Source organism: Pteropus medius, unplaced genomic scaffold (assembly GCF_902729225.1).
Source record: "Pteropus medius unplaced genomic scaffold, Ma_sr-lr_union100, whole genome shotgun sequence".
Classification (NCBI taxonomy): domain Eukaryota; kingdom Metazoa; phylum Chordata; class Mammalia; order Chiroptera; family Pteropodidae; genus Pteropus; species Pteropus medius.
This window is the reverse complement of record NW_024351729.1, coordinates 11,008,900-11,030,221: the sequence shown is the minus strand read 5'-3', so window position 1 is coordinate 11,030,221 and position 21,322 is coordinate 11,008,900. Positions and strand designations below refer to the sequence as shown.

Sequence of the window (21,322 nt, the reverse complement as noted above, 5' to 3'; positions counted from 1 at the left end):
ACCACACTTTGGGCGCTCTCGCCCAAGGGGTCCGGGTCCTTCTCCGCGGTGGTGGCGCGTTCTCGTACTCAGCAACCCTCCTCAGGATTCCCAACCTCCACCTTCTCCAGCCTGCCTCCCCGGGGCCCGCCAACCCTGTCCCGGGCGGGGGGTAGTAGGCCTCGCCAAGGAGGGTCCTGAAGAAGACCCCTGGCAGGGCGCGGAAGGCGCCAGCAGGACCCGGCTGCGGTGAGGGGCGGGGGCCCGCAGTCGCTCGGGGACCTGGCGGGTCAGGAGGTGATGGGAGGAGGCAGGGGGAAGAAAGGGGGGTTGGGAAGTAGCGTCCGGTCCGTCGGCGCAGACAGCTCTGCCAAACCTCCGACTCCCCCAGTCCTGCCACCGCCGAGAGCCCTACAGGGCAAGGAGGGTAGTCCACAAAGTGCTGGAGCAGAGGGGAGAAAATTCAAAACGAGTCTACTCAACCTCGTCTTGGCTCCGAGGCCCCGCCATGGAGACCAGCACAATGCGCAGGCGCACTCCCTCCGAGAGCGCGCAGCACGGTACCGTGAGATAGGACCACTATCGGCCACCATCGTTGGTTCTCTTTCTGATTCGTTTTTTTTTTTCTTCTTTTTTTGTATTCCCTCTTCCCGTATGGATTTACTGCCTGAAGCTAGAGACGAGAGGCCATGAAAAATCTCAGTAGAGTGAGGTTCTGATTGGGAATATGCGTGGGAAAATAAACCCAGAACCGCTTAGTAAATTAAAGCTGAAGACAGAGGAAATATAAATATCTGGCCGGAGTCCGGAAGGTTAACGCAAGTAAGATATTCTGAGGGCAGCGTGGCAAAAAAGGACTACAATTCCCAGTGGTTACAGCGTCTGAGAAGCGCTGCTGTCTGGGGGTTGTAGTACCTAGGCGCTGTGTTAAGTATTGGGGCTAAAGACAGCATCTTGAATTTAAAAAAGGGAGAGAGAAGCAGATTTGAATTGGTCCTTTCTGTGTCTTCCTATTCGATCACAGGCCTAAATATACTAAAGGAAATCCAAAAAGATTAAAGAGATACGCCGTCTTTAAGACTATGCTTTGCTAATCGATGATTCCTAAAATCTAGGAATAGGTAGTTGATGTTTGTGGGCTGGGCCTCTGTAGAAGGGCAGCCTCGTGGTCTCTTGCTTAGGAGGCCCGAGGAAAGAAAGCGGAATCCCAGTCTTGGACTGCAGCTTCTGCTTACCTGCGCAGTGTAATTTTGAGCTGCCGTTTTTTGTAGACCTAAGGGACAAGAGCGCCCGTTGTATGGTAACATACGTTTTCGTCGGCAGGTCTTGTGTGTACTCCCCGCCATGGCTCAGCTCCAGACACGCTTCTTCACTGACAACAAGAAGTAAGTAAGCATGTTCCCCTTTTCTCCTCTCCCCTGCCTGGGATCCTCGGTTGTCATTGCCGTATTCACTTTCGCCACCACCATCACCCACTTTTTTTTTCCTGGACTCTCCGTTTGGCGTGTTTTCCGCTCAAGAGGAAGTGGTACCTTGCGAGGATTTCTCAGAGACCCGTTAATGCCTCCTTTCTGCCTAGCTTCTCAGGCTCTGTATAATTTGAATTGTAACTGTAGAAGGGCCTGAAAGGGTTTAGGCTTGTTTCCTGAATGAATTACATTGTATAATTAATGAACAATGGATCAAGTCGTTAAAGGCTGTGCGTTAATGGTGTTTCACAAGTTTTTGAAAACACTTCATTTTTTTGCGTAGGTGATAGACGATGCTTTCCTAAACCAGGTTAGGAAATGGACCTTTAAAGAGGGGCTTAGTAGAACTGGTTTTCGATAAGTGTGAAAAGTCAATTCAGTTACAGATTTGTGTATTCAGTTAAGTGTGTGTGTGTGTGTGTGTGTGTGTATACACATATATACACATCTCTGTGTACGTATACATATATGTATATATAAACATTTTACCAATAGTCCCCAGGTCTATAGCATTCATTTGAAACCTAATTATGTTCTGCCCTGTGGTGCGTTTGTAGCTTTATGAATTGACCTGGTAAATCATATTCACTTCTCTTGTGTTGTTGCTTGAAGTATACATAAATCATATTATAAATAAGTTAAAAATTAGTCTAAATACTTCTTAAGAAATATGATGCAATAGCATGGCCACTGTTTTTTCCAAGCGAAATTTTTATTGAGATTATTGTTGATGCACGTGAATTCTTAAGAAATAATATACCACTGCATTTTAACCCATGAAATAAACAAACGTCATGTATATGTAGATGTGCGTATATATTTTTAGATTCTCCAAAAATATGTATATGTCTTGGTCAATAAAATGAGGAAGTAAAATAGTTTTATTCATGTATATGTATATTATTTATATATATATTCATAAGTGTGCATGTGAATTAGGCTACTTCTCCCCAACGCCTCATTTTACTGACCCAAATGGTAAATGAAAGAATGAAAATTTTTAGTTTCTAGATTTTTTTACCTTTTGGAGAACCGAAATAACTGCTTACTTTTTTTGGCATGATAAATATATAACTATAGTTATATATTTATAACTACTCAAATTGTAGTTTGAGAACCAGCAGCAATAGCAGAACTTGGGAGCTTGTTAGAAAAAGCAGATTCTCAGACTCCACCCCAGACCTCCTTATTTAGAATCTACATTTTGACAAGATCTGAAGCCCCTCCCCCAAAGACTCCCGTTGTGGCAAAAAGAGACCTATTTGAACATGTGTTTCCGTCTGTCTTTCTGTCTTCTTTCTCTCTTCCTTCCTTCCTTTCTCTCTCTCTCTCTCTCTCTCTCTCTTTCTCTCTCTCCTTTCTTTCTTTCTTGTAACAACTTTGAAATATAATTCACATACAATTGAATTCACAAGTTTAAAGTGTCCATTTCAGTGGTTTTGAATATATTTGCAGAATTACGCAGACATCACTACCTTTAATTTTAGAACATTTTTCATTACCTTTTAGCTGTTAACACTCAGGCCTTCCGGTCCCCCAGCCCTAGGCAACCACTAATCTACTTTCTGTGTCTATAGATTTGTCTGTTCTGAATATTTCATATAAGTGGAATTGTATAACGTGATCTTTGTGAATGGCTTTAGGCATCATCCATGGATATATACTACATTTTGTTTCCATTGTTCAGTTGATGGACATTTGAGTTGTTTCCACATTTTGGCTATTATGAATAGTGATGATACGAACATTTGTATATGAGTTTTTGTGTGTACATATATTTTCATTTCTCTTGGGTAAATACTTAGCTTTGGAGTTGCTGGGTCAAATGGTAATTCAATGTTTTAACTTTTTAAGGAATTACCAAATGTTTCCAAAGCAACAGCGCCATTTTACATTTCCCACCAACAATGAATAATGGTTTAATTTCTCCACATTCTTCAGCAATACTTATTATCTGTCTTTTCTTTGTTCATTGTTTAAAGCAAAATTACACTTTCTAGACTAGGCTGGGTGGGCAGTTTAATTAACTCTTAGCTATTGTTTTTGCTTCACTCCCTGCTTTCCTGCACCTCTTCCTCTTGTCTACCCCTCTTTCACATGACAAAAGCTCGTTTTTCTATATGTAGCTTAAGAGTGATCTTTTTTTATGCTTACTTTCAGACCTTGCTCTCTCATCCTTTTCTCTAATTGAATTGACCTATGGCTTCTTTGTTCTCTTATTTTATGTATTACTTATGACATAGTTTCATTGGATTTGATTATCAGACTTTAACTCTTTCTGAGAACAGAGACCACTTTAAATTCCTTTTTGTTAACCCCATGTAGCAAAATGTCTGGCATGTATTAGATAACCAGTAAATGTTTGTTGAATGAATAAATTCACAGTCATTAAAATATCTGTAGACTTGATCTTGACTTTTCATTTCTCTTTTATAGATATGCAGTAGATGATGTTCCCTTCTCAATCCCTGCAGCCTCTGAAATTGCTGACCTTAGTAACATCATCAATAAATTGCTGGAGGCCAAAAATGGTGAGTATATATGTTCTGAAAAGTTAGGAGAGGGCACAGTACCGCTATCTACACTAAAATACATCACATTTTAATTTTATTTCCTTTTTTTTTGGCCTTGTTTTATAATAACTGCATGTATTTTATAATGGAAAACTTTATAAATTATAACATGGGTTTGCCTGCTACAGTTCTTAATACTTTGAAAAATAATTCAAAATAAAAGAGTTTAGGAAAAAATATTTCAGTTTAATCTGTTTTTAAGACAACATGAAGATAAGGTGGTTGGGATTTAGGAATAAAGATTTTAGTTTAATAGTTGTAATGTTGAGATAATTAAGACATTGTGCTAAAGAGGGCTGAGTTGGGTAGACGTAGAACAAGCATCTTGGTGCTTGGGCTCCACTCGCTATACTTCTACAAAGCAAATGGTAATATCAGCATGTGAGTATTTATGTTGTGTAATAACATGTCAACATAAATACTGGTATTTTATAAATATTTAGAATTTATTAGAAAACTAGATAAATTTTCTAATGGATAAACATTAACATGTAAGAATATGAAGTAAAACATTTATAAAGATATGAATATTAAACACATACTGTGTGAATATAACTTATTAGCCCTAAAGTTAATATGAATAATGTATGGAAAATTTTTGATTAAACAAGATTGGCCATAAATTGATCATTGGAGTTAGGTTATAGGTATATGAAGGTTTATTATAAGATTTATTCTATATTTTTTTTTAAAAGTAAAACTATACATAAAATAGAAGATTTCAACATGAAAAATTGAAAACATAAAGTGTGATTTTTAAAAACAAAATATGTCAAAGGAGACACTATTTAGAGGCAAGCATATTTTTGGGCAGGTATTTCTAATGCTTCAAAGCTCTTGATTCTACACAATTTGGAAGAATAGGGAGGTGAGATTTATAAGCTAATGCCTAATATTTTCTTCTTCATCTTCAAATAATCCCATAAGTTTTTTATTAAGGTTGAGATGATGTTTTTGAGCAACTATTTTTGGGGAGACAGGGTCTGCAGTCTTCATTGCTAGCAAGTTGTAATTCTTGATTCAGCAATATTGTTAGGCATTTCCTATTGGTCTTTGTCTTTACTGTCATCAGTATATAGAAATTCTGATGAATAATTACTTTTCTAAATGTCAAAAATGTCATATATTCTACCTATTGAAAAACTCTGAACGAGAATAAGAATTCTTGCAATAGAAGCTTTGCAATACCGGTATATGGTTGTTTGTTGTTACTCAAATAGTTGTATATTTTCTAAACTTGTAGATGAACATTGGTTTGTCTTTTTGTATAAATTGAATAACTGAGTCAGTCATTGCTCTTGAGTTAAAGATGCAATTTCAGATTTCAGAGTTTTCTAAAGTAACAACCCAAATAATCAGTGAGGTAACTCTTCTTTTAAAAGGATTATGTTTAATAAATGCACAAAGAATGAAGAATTTTTAACATTGTAACTCCAAATGAAATAATGGATTTAAGTCATGATTTCAGCAGTTGTTAAAATTGTTAATTAGTTAAAAGGCTGATAGAGAACATGATGGATGGGATCAGATTAACATTATCTGAGCCCCAGAGGTAGATCTTACTGTCATAAAAAGAGATACAATGAGATAACGTGCTTCCTGATGTGATGTAATAAGAAATACACACTACCGTAAGCTTGCCCCCCACTCCCAAAAAACCATACCTGAAATCTAATTAAGCATTTAGGTCTGCTTTGTGTACAAGATGTATAGGTAGTAGAGGAACATGTTAAAGGGCACTTCGCAAATATAATCAAACAAACCCATAATGTAAGAAATATTAAAAGACAGATGACCCAGTTTCTTTCAACAAGTAAATGAATGGCAAGGGGAAAAAAGAAATTGTTAAAGATTAAATAAAATATATTAATCAAATATAATATTTGGACTTGGGATGCTGATTCTAAAAAGCTCACTATAAAAATATTTATGAAATAAAGACACATAAACATTGGCTGTTTGATATTCAAAGGAATAATTATTAAGTATTTTAATATGACTTTTTTTTAAGTTCTTATATTTTAGAGATACATACTAAAGCACTTACAGGTAAAATGATACCATATCTGAGATTTGCTTTAAAATAAACTAGTAGAGGAGTATAAGTGATTGTCCGTGAGTTAGTAATTGTCAAAGTGTGTGGTGGTGATGGGGATTTATTATATTACATCTACTTTTATAGCTACAGCATAATCTACATATCTATATACTTGAAATTTTCCTTAGAATAAAATTTTTCTAAAAAATCTACTTATACCACCAACAATAACAAAAGCATTCTACCAACAGAACAAAGTATTTCTGTTCTTAAAAATCACATAGTATACTGGAATACATGGCCTAACTATGCCATGAAGAAATTCTGGAGAAACTGAGAGGCCACACTGGGATAATAGGTACCTGTTTGTTTTGGGGGTCTCTCATATACCTCTGCCAATACCACTTCAGTTCTAAAAATGATGATTCTATTTTATTATTATTATTTTTTTAGAGTTCCACAAACACGTGGAGTTTGATTTCCTTATCAAGGGCCAGTTTCTGCGAATGCCCTTGGTCAAACACATGGAACTGGAAAACATCTCATCAGTAAGTTCAAATGGTTACCTACTCTGTTAAGATATTATCACATAAGAAAGGCAAACCTTCACTTAGAATCAGCCTGAATCTGTAACAACAAAGATCCTTTTGATTATTGTGTTTTCCTAGAAATTTGAACTTCAGATTCTATATATTCAATTTTGAAATCCTCTTTTTTCTTCTGAGAGTGTATTATTAAAAAATGCAGATGAATGAATACAGAAAAATACCTTCATATTTGTGGAAGAATTGTCAAGAAAGTGAATAGCAAGCAAGTTTACTACTAATAAAGGTGTACAAAATGATTGCGCACGTATAAAAATGCATAGGTTCAGTTTGTGATTTACAATGATTTCCCCCCCTTCCTCTAATTTTCAGACTTTCTTAAATATTGTTTTTATAACTTAAAATATAACTTATAACTGCTCTTATGGGGCAATTTTCAGACCTGTAGTAAAATATATAAAAAAATTATCATTTTAACCGGTCTTAAATGTACAATTCAGTGGCATTAACAACATTCACAATGTTACACAATCATCACCACTATCCATTTCCAGAACTTTTTCATCATCCTAAACATAAGCTCGGTACTCATTTAACAATATGTTTTTTTTGATTTTGTAATTTCAAGCTTATATTCTTTTTTCCCCTACTTTTAGCATAAGTTTTCTAAGGTCATTACTATTTCTTAATATTACTCTGAGAGCACACCGTTAGATAAATAAAATTTTTCTCCTTTGGTGTGGCTCCAAATTTTCTAGGTTATGAAGGGATGTACATGATGGTGATATATTAAACTGGGGGTTCTTTATAATGTACCGCTTTAAAATTACACCACCTGACTGATTTCTGGTTTCTCTCTGTGACTAGGAAGAGGTTGTGGAACTAGAATATGTGGAGAAGTATACTGCACCTCAGCCAGAGCAATGCTTATTCCATGATGACTGGATCAGTTCAATCAAAGGGGCAGAGGAATGGTATTACCAGATAAATGTCTTCGTATCTATTTTCTTATGCCACCTCCATCAATCTTTTTAAGTGCATATGGGAAGATTCTTCTCTGATTTCTCTATTCTTTGAAAAATAACTTGTGATACATGTATCAGTGGCCATGCCAAAGATCTTTACATTCAGTGTAGTCAAGAAGAAACATATCTATTAATAAGTTTTCTGTGTCAGGATGTTGTAGTGACATTTGTATTCTGAATAGGTCAAGTGTCAGGGCATTTACTCATTTGAGTATGTTGCTTTTAAGACTAAGGATATAATTTGTTTTATAGAGGAGAAAAAAATACTTATACAGCCACAGATGCAGGTTATGCTATTTTAGTGCTAAAAAGGGCAGACTAGAATCAAGAAGATATGAATTGCTAAGAGCAAACCCCCACTGGCCTTACTTTTAGAAAAATATTTCAAGAGTGGTATATAGTGGGAGCTTTCAAAGAATGCTATTACGCACAGTTAATGTTTTTACTGGTTTTACTTTTACTTAAGTGGTTTTATGGTTTTTCTATTTAATGTTGTTTCACTGATGTAATACAAAGGACTGTTGGCTTTACAAGCAATTTACTTAGCTTTCCTGAGAGTTGTAATGTTTACAATAATGAAAAGGAAATCTAGGGTTTCTTGGTTACATTTTTATTTTTAGCAGGTCAGGAAAAGCCAAATATAACAACATCTTCTGATCTACTGTAGTGTGTTTTGAAATTTTAATCCTCATATGAAAGAAAAATTTAAAAGTATAATCCTCAAGGTTTTTTTTTTTTTTGTCATAACTGATTTCAGGGTTTGAAAAAGATGCTTTTTATATTTCATAGGATTTTTTTCTCCTCATAGGATTTTGACTGGTTCTTATGATAAGACTTCTCGGATCTGGTCCTTGGAAGGAAAGTCAATAATGACAATTGCGGGACATACAGACGTTGTAAAAGATGTGGCCTGGGTGAAAAAAGGTAGGGGCTCTGCCAAAACGGAGAGGAATCCTGAACAGGGAATTGGAAATAAGCCATTTTCAGTGCTGGGGCAGAATATAAATGGGATAGGAAATGTCTCATGCCTCTGTCATTTTGAGGTTTTACAAAAATACACTGCTAAAGAAGAAAAAGATTATATAAAAAATTTATGTTAGAAGAAGTGAGACCTTACTAAAATTATATCAGATAATACACATTTTCAAGTTCATATTGAGTGTGTTAAATTTATATATTTTATTTTGATAAATATGCCCTTTATAAGGTAGCTTCTTTTTCAAAGTTGGCCATGTAAGCTCTTTTATCTTTTTAACATTTTTATCAACAACAAATTCAGTTCTTCAGTTTCAGAACACGATGTATTTTAAATTTTTGTATTAACTTGTTTCTTATTCTTGTGTTTTTTCTTCAGACAATTTGTCTTGCCTACTACTGAGTGCCTCTATGGATCAGACTATACTCCTATGGGAGTGGAATATAGAGAGAAACAAAGTGAAAGCCCTGCACTGCTGCAGAGGTCATGCTGGAAGTGTAGATTCTATAGCCGTTGATAGCACAGGAACCAAAGTAAGTAACGTGTTATTCGTACTTTGAACTAGGCTTTGAACTTCTTATACAAAAAAAAATGTTTCTACTTATATTCATTATGATTGGCCTACTTTCATAACAACTGGTAACTAAAAAATACGATTTCAAACCAAAAAGTAAATACTCATACAATAAAAGACAAATTCAATTCCTCAGTCTAGGTATCTCCGGTTTAGAACTTTATATAAATTACAGACATTTTAAGAAATAGGTAAACAAGCAATTTCTTTATGTAACTTTCTCAAATTATAGTGATTGACATTTTCAATCTTTCAGCTACTCACAGTGCTGCCATTAATTGAAAATGTCTAGTTGGTCACCTAATAAGCCTTAGCATACACTAAGATTAATGTTTATAGAGGTTGTTTTACTATTATTGCTGATCTGCTCTTTATCATGACAAAATGGTAAAAATTAGTTAAAAGGAAACAAACCTAAGGGCACCACTGTGTTTGACTTCTAAGGGGTTACAAACTCTCTTACCATTTGAAAATTCCCTAACCAGCAATGAGGTATTCTGTATTTAAGAGTGTTTCTTTAGCATTTCTTTGCCAGTTAGCATAACAGAGGACTTTTGTGCAGTCAAAGGTAAAGGTTTAAGGTTATTGAGTTATAGAGAAAAGTTTACGTGTTGTCATGTTCAAACTTAAGTGAATTAACTGCACCCTGTCTTTTAGCTATAAAAGATAGGAACTCACCTTGAACTTTTTTCAATTTAGAGAGCGTGACATCCAAGTAAGGCATAAACACATCACAAGCAGGGTGATGATGCATTTGGGTCTCAGGAATCAAGGAGTAGAGGCCTGAATGTAGCTAGCACTCCCCTCCCTCTCTTGTCTAACCAAGTTGACTCTATTCTCACTTACCTCAAACTAACTTTCTCCACAAAGCAATAAAACCTGGTTTTCCATATTACCAGGCTTTACAACTGTACTATCTGCCCCTGGAAAAAGACTAACTTCAACTCTCTGGAACACAAATTCTCAAAAAAAGCATCCAGAAGGAGAAAGAGACCTATTGGCACAGTGTAGATCAGATGTCCAACTTGATCTAAGCAACCATGGCCAAGGCACAGGGCCATATAGGAATGGCAGCTCTTTCAGTTGCCGTAAGATTGAGGGAACAACTTTCAGGAGACTAGGAAAATAGGCAGATGACATTACACTAATAAGGATTTCAGAGCAAAGTAAAGGTTTTAAGTTAAATAGGAAAAATAGGGCAAATAATATGGATTATAGTACATACTCTTTAACCCTTCATATAAATCTGTTTAGTTTTGCAGTGGCTCCTGGGATAAGATGCTGAAGATCTGGTCTACAGGTAAATCACATATTTCTTTTACTATGACTTATTAATGATATTTCAAGAATCTCAGTGAAAGAGTGCGTTTTAACCCATATTTTGCCGTAAAAATGTACTAGAGCTTTTTAGGACACAAAGGAGCATAGTGTAGAGAAACATTAGTGTATTTCTTTGTGTTTCAAAATGTTTTTCTACACCAGTGGTCCTCAGCCTTTTTGGCACCAGGAACCAGTGCTTCTATGAGAATCTAATACCTGATGATCTGAGGTGGAGCTGATGCAGTGATGCCAGCGCTGAGGAGCGGCTGCAAATACAGATAAAGCTTTGCTGACTCTCCTGCCGCTCACCTCGTGCTGTGTGTTCCAGTTCTTAACTGGCCACGGACTGTTATGGGTCTGCAGCCCAGGGTTTGGTGACCCTGAACCATCTCCTTATTTATTGGACAATGTCACTGAATTGCTGCAAGTGTCAACAACATTTTCTCCAAGTTCCCTTATTCAGGAACCTGGAAATAAACAAAAATATCTTCTGAGTAATTTTGATAAACTTTACTGTTAGGAAAATTTCTTAGTTAAGCTGGTTTACTTAAAAACAAACTTTTAATAAAATTTTACCAAAACTTCTTGCTTTGAAAACATATATTAGAAGGAACAATTGAGGAGACGGAAGAAAAAGTCTTAGAGGAAGGCACATTTATAGTAGTAAGAAGATACTGAGAGAAAAGGAGAAACTCATGGATATTTAAAGTTTAAAGTAGTAGTATTATAGAATTATTTATAGCACAGATAAATAGGCCAGAATACCTCTGTTACTTCTGAGGTAATTGCTTTAATACTGTGTAGTACCCTAAATACAGTTCACACAGAGTTGGGGGATCAGGAAAAGCTTAGAGTTTTAAGAAATTATGTGTAAGATGACAGGAAAGATGATCATTCATTTTAGTAGATTTTCCAAAAATGCTTAAAATAAACAGTTTTGAAGCAGAAAGTGGTTTGTTGAGAAATTTTTCCCTTTGTGGAATATTTTATTTTTTGATAGTTCTAGGTAAATGAGATACATATGGTATGTTGTTACCCTTACGGTGCTTGTAGTCTGGTTTGGGAAAAACTAAGTAATAGTCATAAAATAGTTACAAAACATTAACATACATGGTTTTCCATCTAGGTTTGCTACCTGACCAAATGATGTGTAACAGGTTTTTTTTAAAAAATCAAAGAATAATTATCTATGAAACACTTTTAATTCACTGTTAGAAAAGTAAAATAAGAAGAATAAACATGGCTGGAATGTGTGTCCTTTTAACATGTGTTTACCTTGTGGCACTCCCATCTTCATAATATAAATACAATCTGGTCAGAACTCCTACAGTTAGAAGTAAGCAATTTTTCATAGATATGATAAAGTAATGAATATTCATAATGATGATCTTAAAGACATATCAAGATATCAAACTAGTTAGGTTCTAGGATTTTAATGTACTTTAACTTTTTGCTTTCTCCTTTTGGAAGATTGGTAACCCATGTAATTGTTTTTATGTATTAGTAGGAGTATCTGTTCCCTAGTCAATTGAGATAATATGGAAAACGTATATACCCAGAAATGTAAGAATTCTTTGAGACTGTTTGAAATTAATATTTACCATAAATTTTTAAAATAGCAAATCTAAATGTCTATGATACAGTCCCTACAGAGGAAGAAGATGAAATGGAGGAATCTACAAATCGACCGAGAAAGAAACAGAAAACAGAGCAATTGGGACTGACAAGGGTAAGTATTTGTGAGAACTGACTATACTTGGCTTAGGTTCGTGTTGACAAATGTATGGTGATTTAATATCTTTCCTATTTAAATTTCCTTTTCTCTTGCTGCTTCAACTGTAATTAGGCTATCTTTCACTAGATTTGTAAATTTTTATTATAAATACTGCTATACTGTGCTACATGTATGAGTCATTGAACATTGTAGCATTGAATCAGGATTACAGATTGGTGGGTTGATTATTTAGCTATTTGATCTTGTGGTGCATTTTGAAGTAGGATCTTTCCATTGTTGAAGCTTGCACTAAAGTTAAGCATCTCATTACCTGACTGTTTAATAATATTGATTGTTTCATAAACTGAGGATGTAATTCTTAATAGGGATGCTAGTTGTATCTCCTAAATCACTAGAAACCAAAAGTTTAATTGGGGTTTTGAGTCCATGATTTAGCTACTAGATCCAATTAAACAAACTCAGAAATTTTATCTATGTTCTTGTTCTATTAAGTTAGGAAGATATTTGTCATAATATGATCTGACCTATATTAACGTATTTAATGAGAAGAACAAAACTGAGTCATGTTTAAGAAAACATTTTTAATTTATTTTCTATAGCTATAATGAATATGCGGTAAATCCAGCATTTTGCACATTATTTCTTGTAGTGACCAGTAATAGAGTATCTTATAAAAATTGTTGAAAATGAAGAATAAAGTGTGATCATAAATGATTTATCAAACTCATGTAAAATACAATAAACAGTAGCACTTGCTGGTTCTAACTGAAAGTAGTTACTTATAATTTCTTAATACGTTTAAACATGGACTGCTGAATTACAAGAAGAATGATCTGGTAGCAGCTCAGCTTCTTTATCACTGGGTCTGGTAGGACAAATTAAAGCTGTAAACATCTTGCCAGTTGGATATTGTACCAGTGGTAATTTACTGATACACATCCCTGATCAACCTTTAAATTATATATCTGAGAAGATTTCTTGAATTATAAAAATTCTTTATGTAAAAGGTCGCTTTTTTTAACCTTTCTTTTAATTGAAGTTTGGCATACATGTAGTTAAGTGTACAGCTCAACAAATTTTTACAGTTCCGTATAACCCAAGTAATCACTATCCGAAACAAAACATTGAAAATTACCAACACCCTAGAAGACTCCCTCTAATCTCCCTGCCCCTAAAGGTAATCACTGTTGTGACTTAATATCATCCTAGATTAGTTTCACCTATTTTGAAACTTTGTATAAAACCTGTGCGGTTTCATCCCTGCTACTGCATGTAAGGGTTCTTTTCATTAATACATAGTATTCCATTGAATGAATATACCAGAATTTATCTATTCTTCTTTTGATGGACATTAAGGTTGTTTCCAGTTTTGGCCACCGTAAATAAAGTTGCTATGAAAGTTCTTATACTTGTCTTTTGGTGTACATATGTAGTCATTTCTGCATATGTAGAATTGTAGGGTCACAGGGTATGCACAAGTTCAGCTTTTTGAATATTAGAACTGCCAAAAAGTTTTCCCAAGTGGTTATATCAATTTATACTCGCACTGACAATGTATGAGAGTCAAAGTTACTCTACATCCTTAGCAGTACTTGATACGGTCAGTTTGTTAACACTATAACTTGTGTAGTGGAATTTAAGTCCCAGCCGGTTGGTATCTAATTATGAAATACCTCTTCATGTTTCCAGCCCATTTTTTAAATAAAGTATTGCCTGTTTTTTCTAAGTTGTTTAGGTATTCTGGTTTCAAAGTCTTTGCTAGATATATATATATTATGTATTTTCTCCCATTCAGTGCCGTACTGATAACTCTTATTTTTATAAGCTTGCATATATTGTTTGTTTTATTTGAGAGAAATCATAATATATTCACTTTCTCATAGGTTATGCTGGAAACCTTTGAAGTGCTATCTGAGGTGAAACTTGTGCTGCAATTAGAAATAATAGAAAAAGTTAGATTTTAAAATCCAAATCGATAAGACAAATATCAAAAATATTATCTTCTCTTTGGATTTCTATCTATTACGTGATTTGTATTAATATGAATAATGCTACTGATCAGTTAATTTGTCATTTGTTTCATACATTAACATACAGTAAGGTTTTTTCCCTTTTCTCTCAAAATTACTTTTTTTCTCTTCAGTGCTATTCTACTGGAGTTTGTTTGTAGTAACAATGCCAAAGGTGACTTTTCTGCCTTTTCAAAAAATTTTACATTTAGGAACATTTACTCTTTCTGATGTATTGGTTTTGAATTTTCATAAATGTATAGAGTATGTAACTACTACATAATCAAGATACAGAATAGTTCGTCATTCCTTAAAACAGGGGGTCTCAGTCCCTGGGCTACGGACTAGTACCTGTCCGTGGCCTGGTAGGAACTGGGCCATACAGCAGAAGGGAGAGGCAGGTGAGCCAGCGAAACTTCATCTGTGTTTGCGGCCGCTCCCCAGCACTAGCGTCACCGCCTCAGCTCCACCTCAGATCTTCAAGTATTAGATTCTCGTAGGAGCACCGGTCCCTGGTGCCACAAAGGTTGGGGACTGCTGCCCTAAAACTTATGTTGCTCGTGATAGTTATCCCTTCCGCTCTACTTCTGTCCCCTGCAACCACTGATCTGTTCTCCATTTCTTTAATTTTTCTTTTCTAGAATATTATATAAGTGGAATCACATAGTATACATACTTTTCAATCCAGCTTTTTTTCACATGTAGCATAATGTGTTTGAGATTTGTCCTCCCTACCCCAGTTTTTTTGGGGGTTGGCGAGAAAGATTCATGTCATTGAGTATCATGATTTATTCCTTTTAAAAGCTGAATAATAGTATTCTATTGTATGGATATACAACAGTTTGTGTAATTATTTACCAGTTTTAGGACATTTAGGATGTTTCCAGTTTGACCATCATGAATAAAACTGCTATCAAAATTAGTGTATCAGAATTTTTTACCTCTTTCAGGAAAATTTTAAAGCTGGAGTAGAGACTTTAGGGATCATTTGAGCCAGGAGTTGGCAAACTATAACCCAACACCTGATTTGGCTATGGCCTATTTTTGGACTATGGAATGCTAAGAATGATTTTTACATTTTAAAGGGGTTTTAAAAAACAAGATTATGCATAGATTATATGTGGCTTGGAAAAGCTAAAATATTTACTTTTTGGACCTTTACCAAAAAACTGCTGATCTCTGATCTCATTTTACAGACAAGGTAATAATATTTAAGAAGACTAAACATAACAAAGTTACTAAAGTAGATAAACTATCTCATTTTAGAATTTCTCCCATCTCTCACATGTTCCTTATATTTAGGACAGGCCCTATATGGGGATTTTAATTTGAGAGAAACAGTACAGATTTTGGAGTCTTAATAAATGAGCCATGGACATTATTTAAAGATTGGATGCTGAGAAAATAAGGTGGTAAGAATAACCTATTAAAATTAATTTACCTAGAAGAGTCATGTAGCAAATGGCAGCACGTTGACTCAAACCTAGATCTGACCTCAAGCTTTTTCTACTAACTTCTACATATATTTGACAGCTGAAAGAATTAAGTTAGTGTTAATATTAATACTTCTCAATATGAAAAGTAGAACAGATGAGGAAGTTGCAGAATATAGTACAAAACTACAGACTTTGGAATAATATTTGGGTTCAAATTTAAATCTGCCACTTATAAGCTGTATGACCTTGAGCAAGTTATCCTTCTCAGCTTTAGTATCTTTATTCATAAAATAAATATAGAAATATCTGTCTTGGAGGATCACTGTAAAGAGGAAAAGTAAGGCAGGATATGAAAGCCAAAGCATCTGACAAAATATCTGGCATTAGGCTTCAGAAGTAATAATTATTGTTATTGTTTAAATTACTGTAAACTAAAAATGCTTTCCATTTTGGGTGCTTTTCATTTTTAGACGCCCATAGTGACCCTCTCTGGCCACAAGGAAGCAATTTCCTCGGTTCTGTGGTCAGATGCCGAAGAAATCTGCAGTGCATCTTGGGACCACACAATTAGAGTATGGGATGTTGAGTCTGGCAATCTTAAGTCAACTTTGGTAAGACTTATAAATTCAGTGGTTCTCTGATTAATTTTGAGCTTTAAAGTGATAAACTTTAGAGGTGATTACTTTTATCCCCTTTCCCATGGTTAATGTTCTTTCCTTTTTTTTTTCCCAGACAGGAAATAAAGTGTTTAATTGTATCTCCTATTCTCCACTTTGTAAACGTTTAGCATCTGGAAGCTCAGATAGGCATATCAGACTGTGGGATCCCCGAAGTAAAGGTAAGTTATGTAAACCACTGGAGGGAAAAATATGTATAAATATCATCAGTTTCTCTTCTCACTAGAGATGTGTACAAGAAGATGATTTTCTACAAGTTTTTTTTTTTTTAATTTGTTCTGTCTACTTTTCTCAAGTTCGGTAATCATTAACTTTTTTGCTTTGTTCAGATGGTTCTTTGGTGTCACTGTCTCTAACTTCACACACAGGCTGGGTCACAGCCGTAAAGTGGTCTCCTACCCATGAGCAGCAGCTGATTTCAGGTTCTTTAGATAACATTGTCAAGCTGTGGGATACAAGAAGGTAAGTCCTATTTATGATCCACAAGAGAAATACGTCAGTTCCCTGTTGTGTGCAGAGAAAATGAAGTGGACACTGAAATGATAAATATTGATATCATAAAGAAAAGCAGGGATCAAAGAAATTATGTTAATATGTTGCTTTTTGCAATCTGAAAGAATTGTGGTAGTTTATCTTCAAAAAAGAAAAAAAAAATCCACAAGTTTATAAAATTCATGTATTCAACCTCGTTATATAAAACAGGAGAAAGCTTAGAAAAATTATCCTGAACCTTAAAATAAATATGATAACTATAGAAGCAGAGGCCAGTGGTCTCTAATAAATCATATGTTAATAGAAAGTTAAATAAAAATACATATTTTTAAAGATAACCGAATATTAAAGTTTTCTTTCTTACTCATGGGCTAGTGCTACAATACTAGTATATGTAGAGTGCCCCCAATAAAATGCATACACAATTTATTTACATATTTTTACAAGTAGAATGGGGAGGCATTGACCAAATTTCTTTTTTACATTAAATCTGCTTTCTAACATCCTTATGCTACCTTATGCATGATTTGTTAATATCTAGAAGTTATATACATTTCAATTGGATAGTTTATTAGCAATTAGCATATAGTGTCTGATAATAGTAGTAAGTGCGTGATGAGAGTAAAGCAGAGTAAAGGGATGCTTTTTTGGGAAAAGCCTGTCTTTGAAAATGATATCCTGGTAGTGAATTGAACCATATGAAGGTATGAGTCATGCACAGATCATGGCAGAGGGAAAGGTGGATAAGGTGGGGAAAATCATGGCATATTTACAAAATAGCAAGAGAACCAGTGTTGGTGGAGTGGAGTAAAGCAAGGAGGAGAGTGGCAGGACATGAGGCAGACAGTGGTTTTATTGAGCAGGAACTTATAGGCCACAGTAAGGAATTTAGGTTTCATTCTAAGTGTGATGAAGGCTTTAGAGGGCTAAGTGTGATGGAAGGCTTTAGAGGTTTTTGAGCAGGGGAACAAGAATAAAAGCAGAGAGGCTATAGTAATTCAAGAGAAAGAATGGTTATTTGGACTCGGGGGGTAGCATTAGAGATGAGTGGTTGGATTTTTGGTATATTTTGAAGATAGCTTTTTGGCAAGATTGGCTCATGAATTGAATATGGAGATAAGAATCTAGGATAATGCCCGTATTTTCTGCCTGAGCAATTGGATAGTTAGTGGTACCATTTACTATGATGAGAAAGAGTAGAAAAAGAGGTTTGTGAGGACAAAAGTTTTGCCTTGGTTGGTTTAAATTTGTAATGCTCATAGACATCCAGCTATTGGCCAGTTGGATGTACATATCAAACTTGGGGAGGAGTTTTGGCAAAAGATATAAATTTGGGAGTTATCAGCAGATAGATGGGTAGCTAAAGTGTATATAAAGCTATAATGTGGGGGTAAAGGTAATCAAGGAAGTATGAAAATGGGCCTAATTATAAATACTGTTTTATAAATAGCATTTTTCCTTGTATTTGTTTGTTGTAAATCTTTGTTGTCTGCTAATGATGTAAGAAAAACATGAGAGGTGGTCAAGTAAATACTCAGAATTTTAATAATAAGTGGTTATTGGGGCAAAGATGATAAATGCTGTAAAGTTTTTAGAAAAGTATGATTATTCATAGGTTTGTTTTAATACTATAAAATGCATTTAACATGCTAATATTTTTGTCTTTTAGTTGTAAGGCGCCTCTCTATGATTTGGCTGCTCATGAAGACAAAGTTCTGAGTGTAGACTGGACAGACACAGGGGTAAGGATTTATTAGTTATTTGGTAAAGAGGAAAATATATTAGAATTAACCTGGTATTTGCGTTTGTGGAGTTAATAGTGTCATTATATCTGATATTTATAATTCTGTATTCTAAGTTTCTTAATATTATTCATAAAATTTCACATCTCAAAGAAGAAACAAATTTGTCCTTTAATATTAGGAATATTAAATTTGAAAATTCTGAAGTTTTTTTTCTCATGATTATTTTAATGAAATGTTTTAACTCCATAAACTTGCTACTTTAGACTAGCAATTATTGGATCGAAGTATTTCCTATTTAGAAAAATCTTGTATAATAAATTTAGTTTATAAAATGTGTTTCAGGAATTACAATTTAATTATCTTTATGCACATATGGAAGCTTTTATTGCCTGAGAATTCTTTTCAGTTATGGCTCCTAGGACTACTTAAATTTGTAATGTCCATTTCCCCATAATTAATATACTGTCCTTTGAAAACTTAAATGGGTAAAACTATATTACCCTTCAAACTTTTTAATTTTATTACGTTTCTTGGCAAATGTTTCATAGAAAATACAATAGCATATTATGCCTTCACTGAATTCAAATGATCACTTTTAAAATTTTAATATACTGTATTGCAATATAGTAGTGAAAATTGATGTAATTGGTCCATTTAAGTATTCCCAAAGCATATTAACTGCTCATCCATAATTTTTTCTATAATCAGAATCATCAGTATTTACTTAGGTTTAGCTATTATATGAAATAACTGTATTTACTTCTGTTTGTGTTTTTTTTCTCTTTATGCAGTTACTTCTGAGTGGAGGAGCAGACAATAAATTGTATTCCTACAGATACTCACCTACCACCTCCCATGTGGGGGCATGAAAGTGAATGATAAATTTGACTACAAAGATTCTTTCTATAAATGTGATTGATAGAGAAGCCTCAGGTTACATCAGTGCAGATCACCCTTGATAATAGTTATCACTGTCTTTTTCTTTCTTCTCTATTTATTATATAACAGTTTATGTTTATAAAACATAAAATAGGACCTGCATTCTCTATCTTATGCATAAGATATCTTATCTTATGAAATTAAACTGAGTTTTTCATTTCTTTTTGGAGGTATTGGTTTGACTTAAGATTTGCTTTTGAAATGCTATAAAAGCATATATTAAAAATACAATAATTGTCCAGATTTTTATTTCTGATGGAGAAACTTAACTTTTTAAAGTTAGCTGTTTTAAAAAAAGCATCTTAAAAAATCTAATAAATTTTAATAGAGAAAAAATTAGAAATATGTTTGATTTTGGTAAAATTAGTGATGTCTAACTATAATAAGACTTTCTAGGTATGCAGAACATTAAAAAATGTAGATGTTGCCAATTTATTAAGCATGTGTTAAAATATTTTAGGAAAGTACTTTGTATTAAAGCTATGGCAGAATTCTTTAGAAACTGCATACAGATTTATGGTAACCAGGAATCTCTACCATACTTATTCTTTCACGTAGATAAAAGATTCTTTAGGCAAAATCTTTCAGTCAGTATTAGATCTAAACATTTTACAGATTATATATCATTAGCATTTATCTAAATTCACATGTTATATACCAACTATTTAAAGTAAGTGTTTCTTAAAATGTGACTTCCATCTTAATGGATTGATATTACTCAAGCAGAACACTTCAGCTTCTTAGTAATATATGGAAAATTAGTTTGGTCTCATTACTAGACTCTAACACAGTGTATCTCACATGAGGTTTCTGTCGCAGAGGTCCAGAACTAAAGAGCTATACTTGGCTGCAATGAAGAGACAAATCAACAGTGTATTAAACCAGGAGGGAATTTAGTTCTCTCGCGTGTAGCAGTCCAGGTCTGGAATAGTGATTTTGTTCCACATTCCTTAGGGATCTAGGCTCCTTCTGCCCCTATAATATGGTCGTCATACTCACATAGACCAAGAGCTAGAGTTTCAGTTATATCATCTCTTAAAACAGTGTATTTAATTCCCCAAAAGTGAATAAAGGTAACTGGAAAATTCATACCTAAAGTCTTTGTTTTTCTCATTTAGTGCAGTGTGATCTAAATTTCACCATATCTGTAGTTTCTGAAAATCTAATTTTCAGAGGACAGAGATAAATTTATATTCCTGTTACAGATGGTCCCTGAATGAGCCTTACAAGCAGAGTTATTTACCTTTCTTAACTCACCCAACCTGGGCTGTACGCATACACTAGGTGACTAAAGTAAAGGTAAAGAGTCCTATTTATTAGATAAAGGACAAAGAAAGAAGTGGCATCAAGTTCTGGTTTCTTACCTATTCTCAACTCTGGTTTCCAAGCAGGATAGATTCCTGGTTCAGGCATTCTCCCTTGGGATGAATGTAAGTAACAAGAGTGACGAAGTCTCTTGGAGAATGATGATCTAACTGATCCGTGCCAAACTTCTTTCCTTGGGTAACTCAAACAGGAAGCCAGTAGAAGCCTAGAAGACACAGTCCTCCTAAAACATATTGCTGCTTCCTACCCTCTACCTTTTCTTCAAAAGTAAAAGTCTCCTTTTCAGTGGTCTATATTCATCCATTTTAGTTACACCAGAGACGGGGCTTTATCTGAATTTATTTATCCTAAGACTTACTTAGAGAAATGAGTGGAGCTGCTCTCCGAGGACTAGGAAAAGTTAGGAACCAAAGAGTGCAGTGTGGTAAGGACCTGCCAGCCAGTACAGGGTTATTTATGCTGTC

General features: G+C 34.5%; 2 protein-coding genes across 10 annotated transcripts in view; one reads left to right on the top strand and one right to left on the bottom strand.

The window, feature by feature from the left end:
- CARF (calcium responsive transcription factor) overlaps positions 1 to 553 on the bottom strand; it is a 73,015-nt gene extending 72,462 nt beyond the window's left edge. For 5 of the 7 annotated variants that reach the window (XR_005648997.1, XR_005649002.1, XR_005649000.1 and 2 more), the window contains exon 1: positions 463 to 525. The gene's annotated coding sequence lies outside the window, so the exon portion shown is untranslated. Of the gene's footprint in view, positions 1 to 462 lie in introns of all 7 variants that reach the window. The other 2 variants (XR_005648999.1, XR_005648998.1) reach the window with 2 other exon arrangements.
- WDR12 (WD repeat domain 12) lies at positions 77 to 20,623 on the top strand. 3 transcript variants are annotated; one of them, XM_039844480.1, is made up of 14 exons: positions 77 to 228; positions 1,303 to 1,364; positions 3,885 to 3,979; positions 6,513 to 6,607; positions 7,472 to 7,578; positions 8,438 to 8,553; positions 8,984 to 9,138; positions 10,434 to 10,479; positions 12,143 to 12,228; positions 16,150 to 16,290; positions 16,412 to 16,517; positions 16,686 to 16,818; positions 18,518 to 18,590; positions 19,385 to 20,623. In XM_039844480.1, exons 2-14 carry the CDS (start codon positions 1,324 to 1,326, stop codon positions 19,460 to 19,462), a joined length of 1,272 nt encoding a protein of 423 aa, XP_039700414.1. In that variant the 5' UTR covers positions 77 to 228; positions 1,303 to 1,323; the 3' UTR covers positions 19,463 to 20,623. The 3 variants fall into 3 exon arrangements, with proteins under 3 accessions (XP_039700414.1, XP_039700412.1, XP_039700413.1); XM_039844478.1 differs by lacking the exon at positions 77 to 228 and adding an exon at positions 442 to 573; XM_039844479.1 differs by lacking the exon at positions 77 to 228 and adding an exon at positions 621 to 801.
- The last annotated feature ends 699 nt before the right edge of the window (positions 20,624 to 21,322 follow it).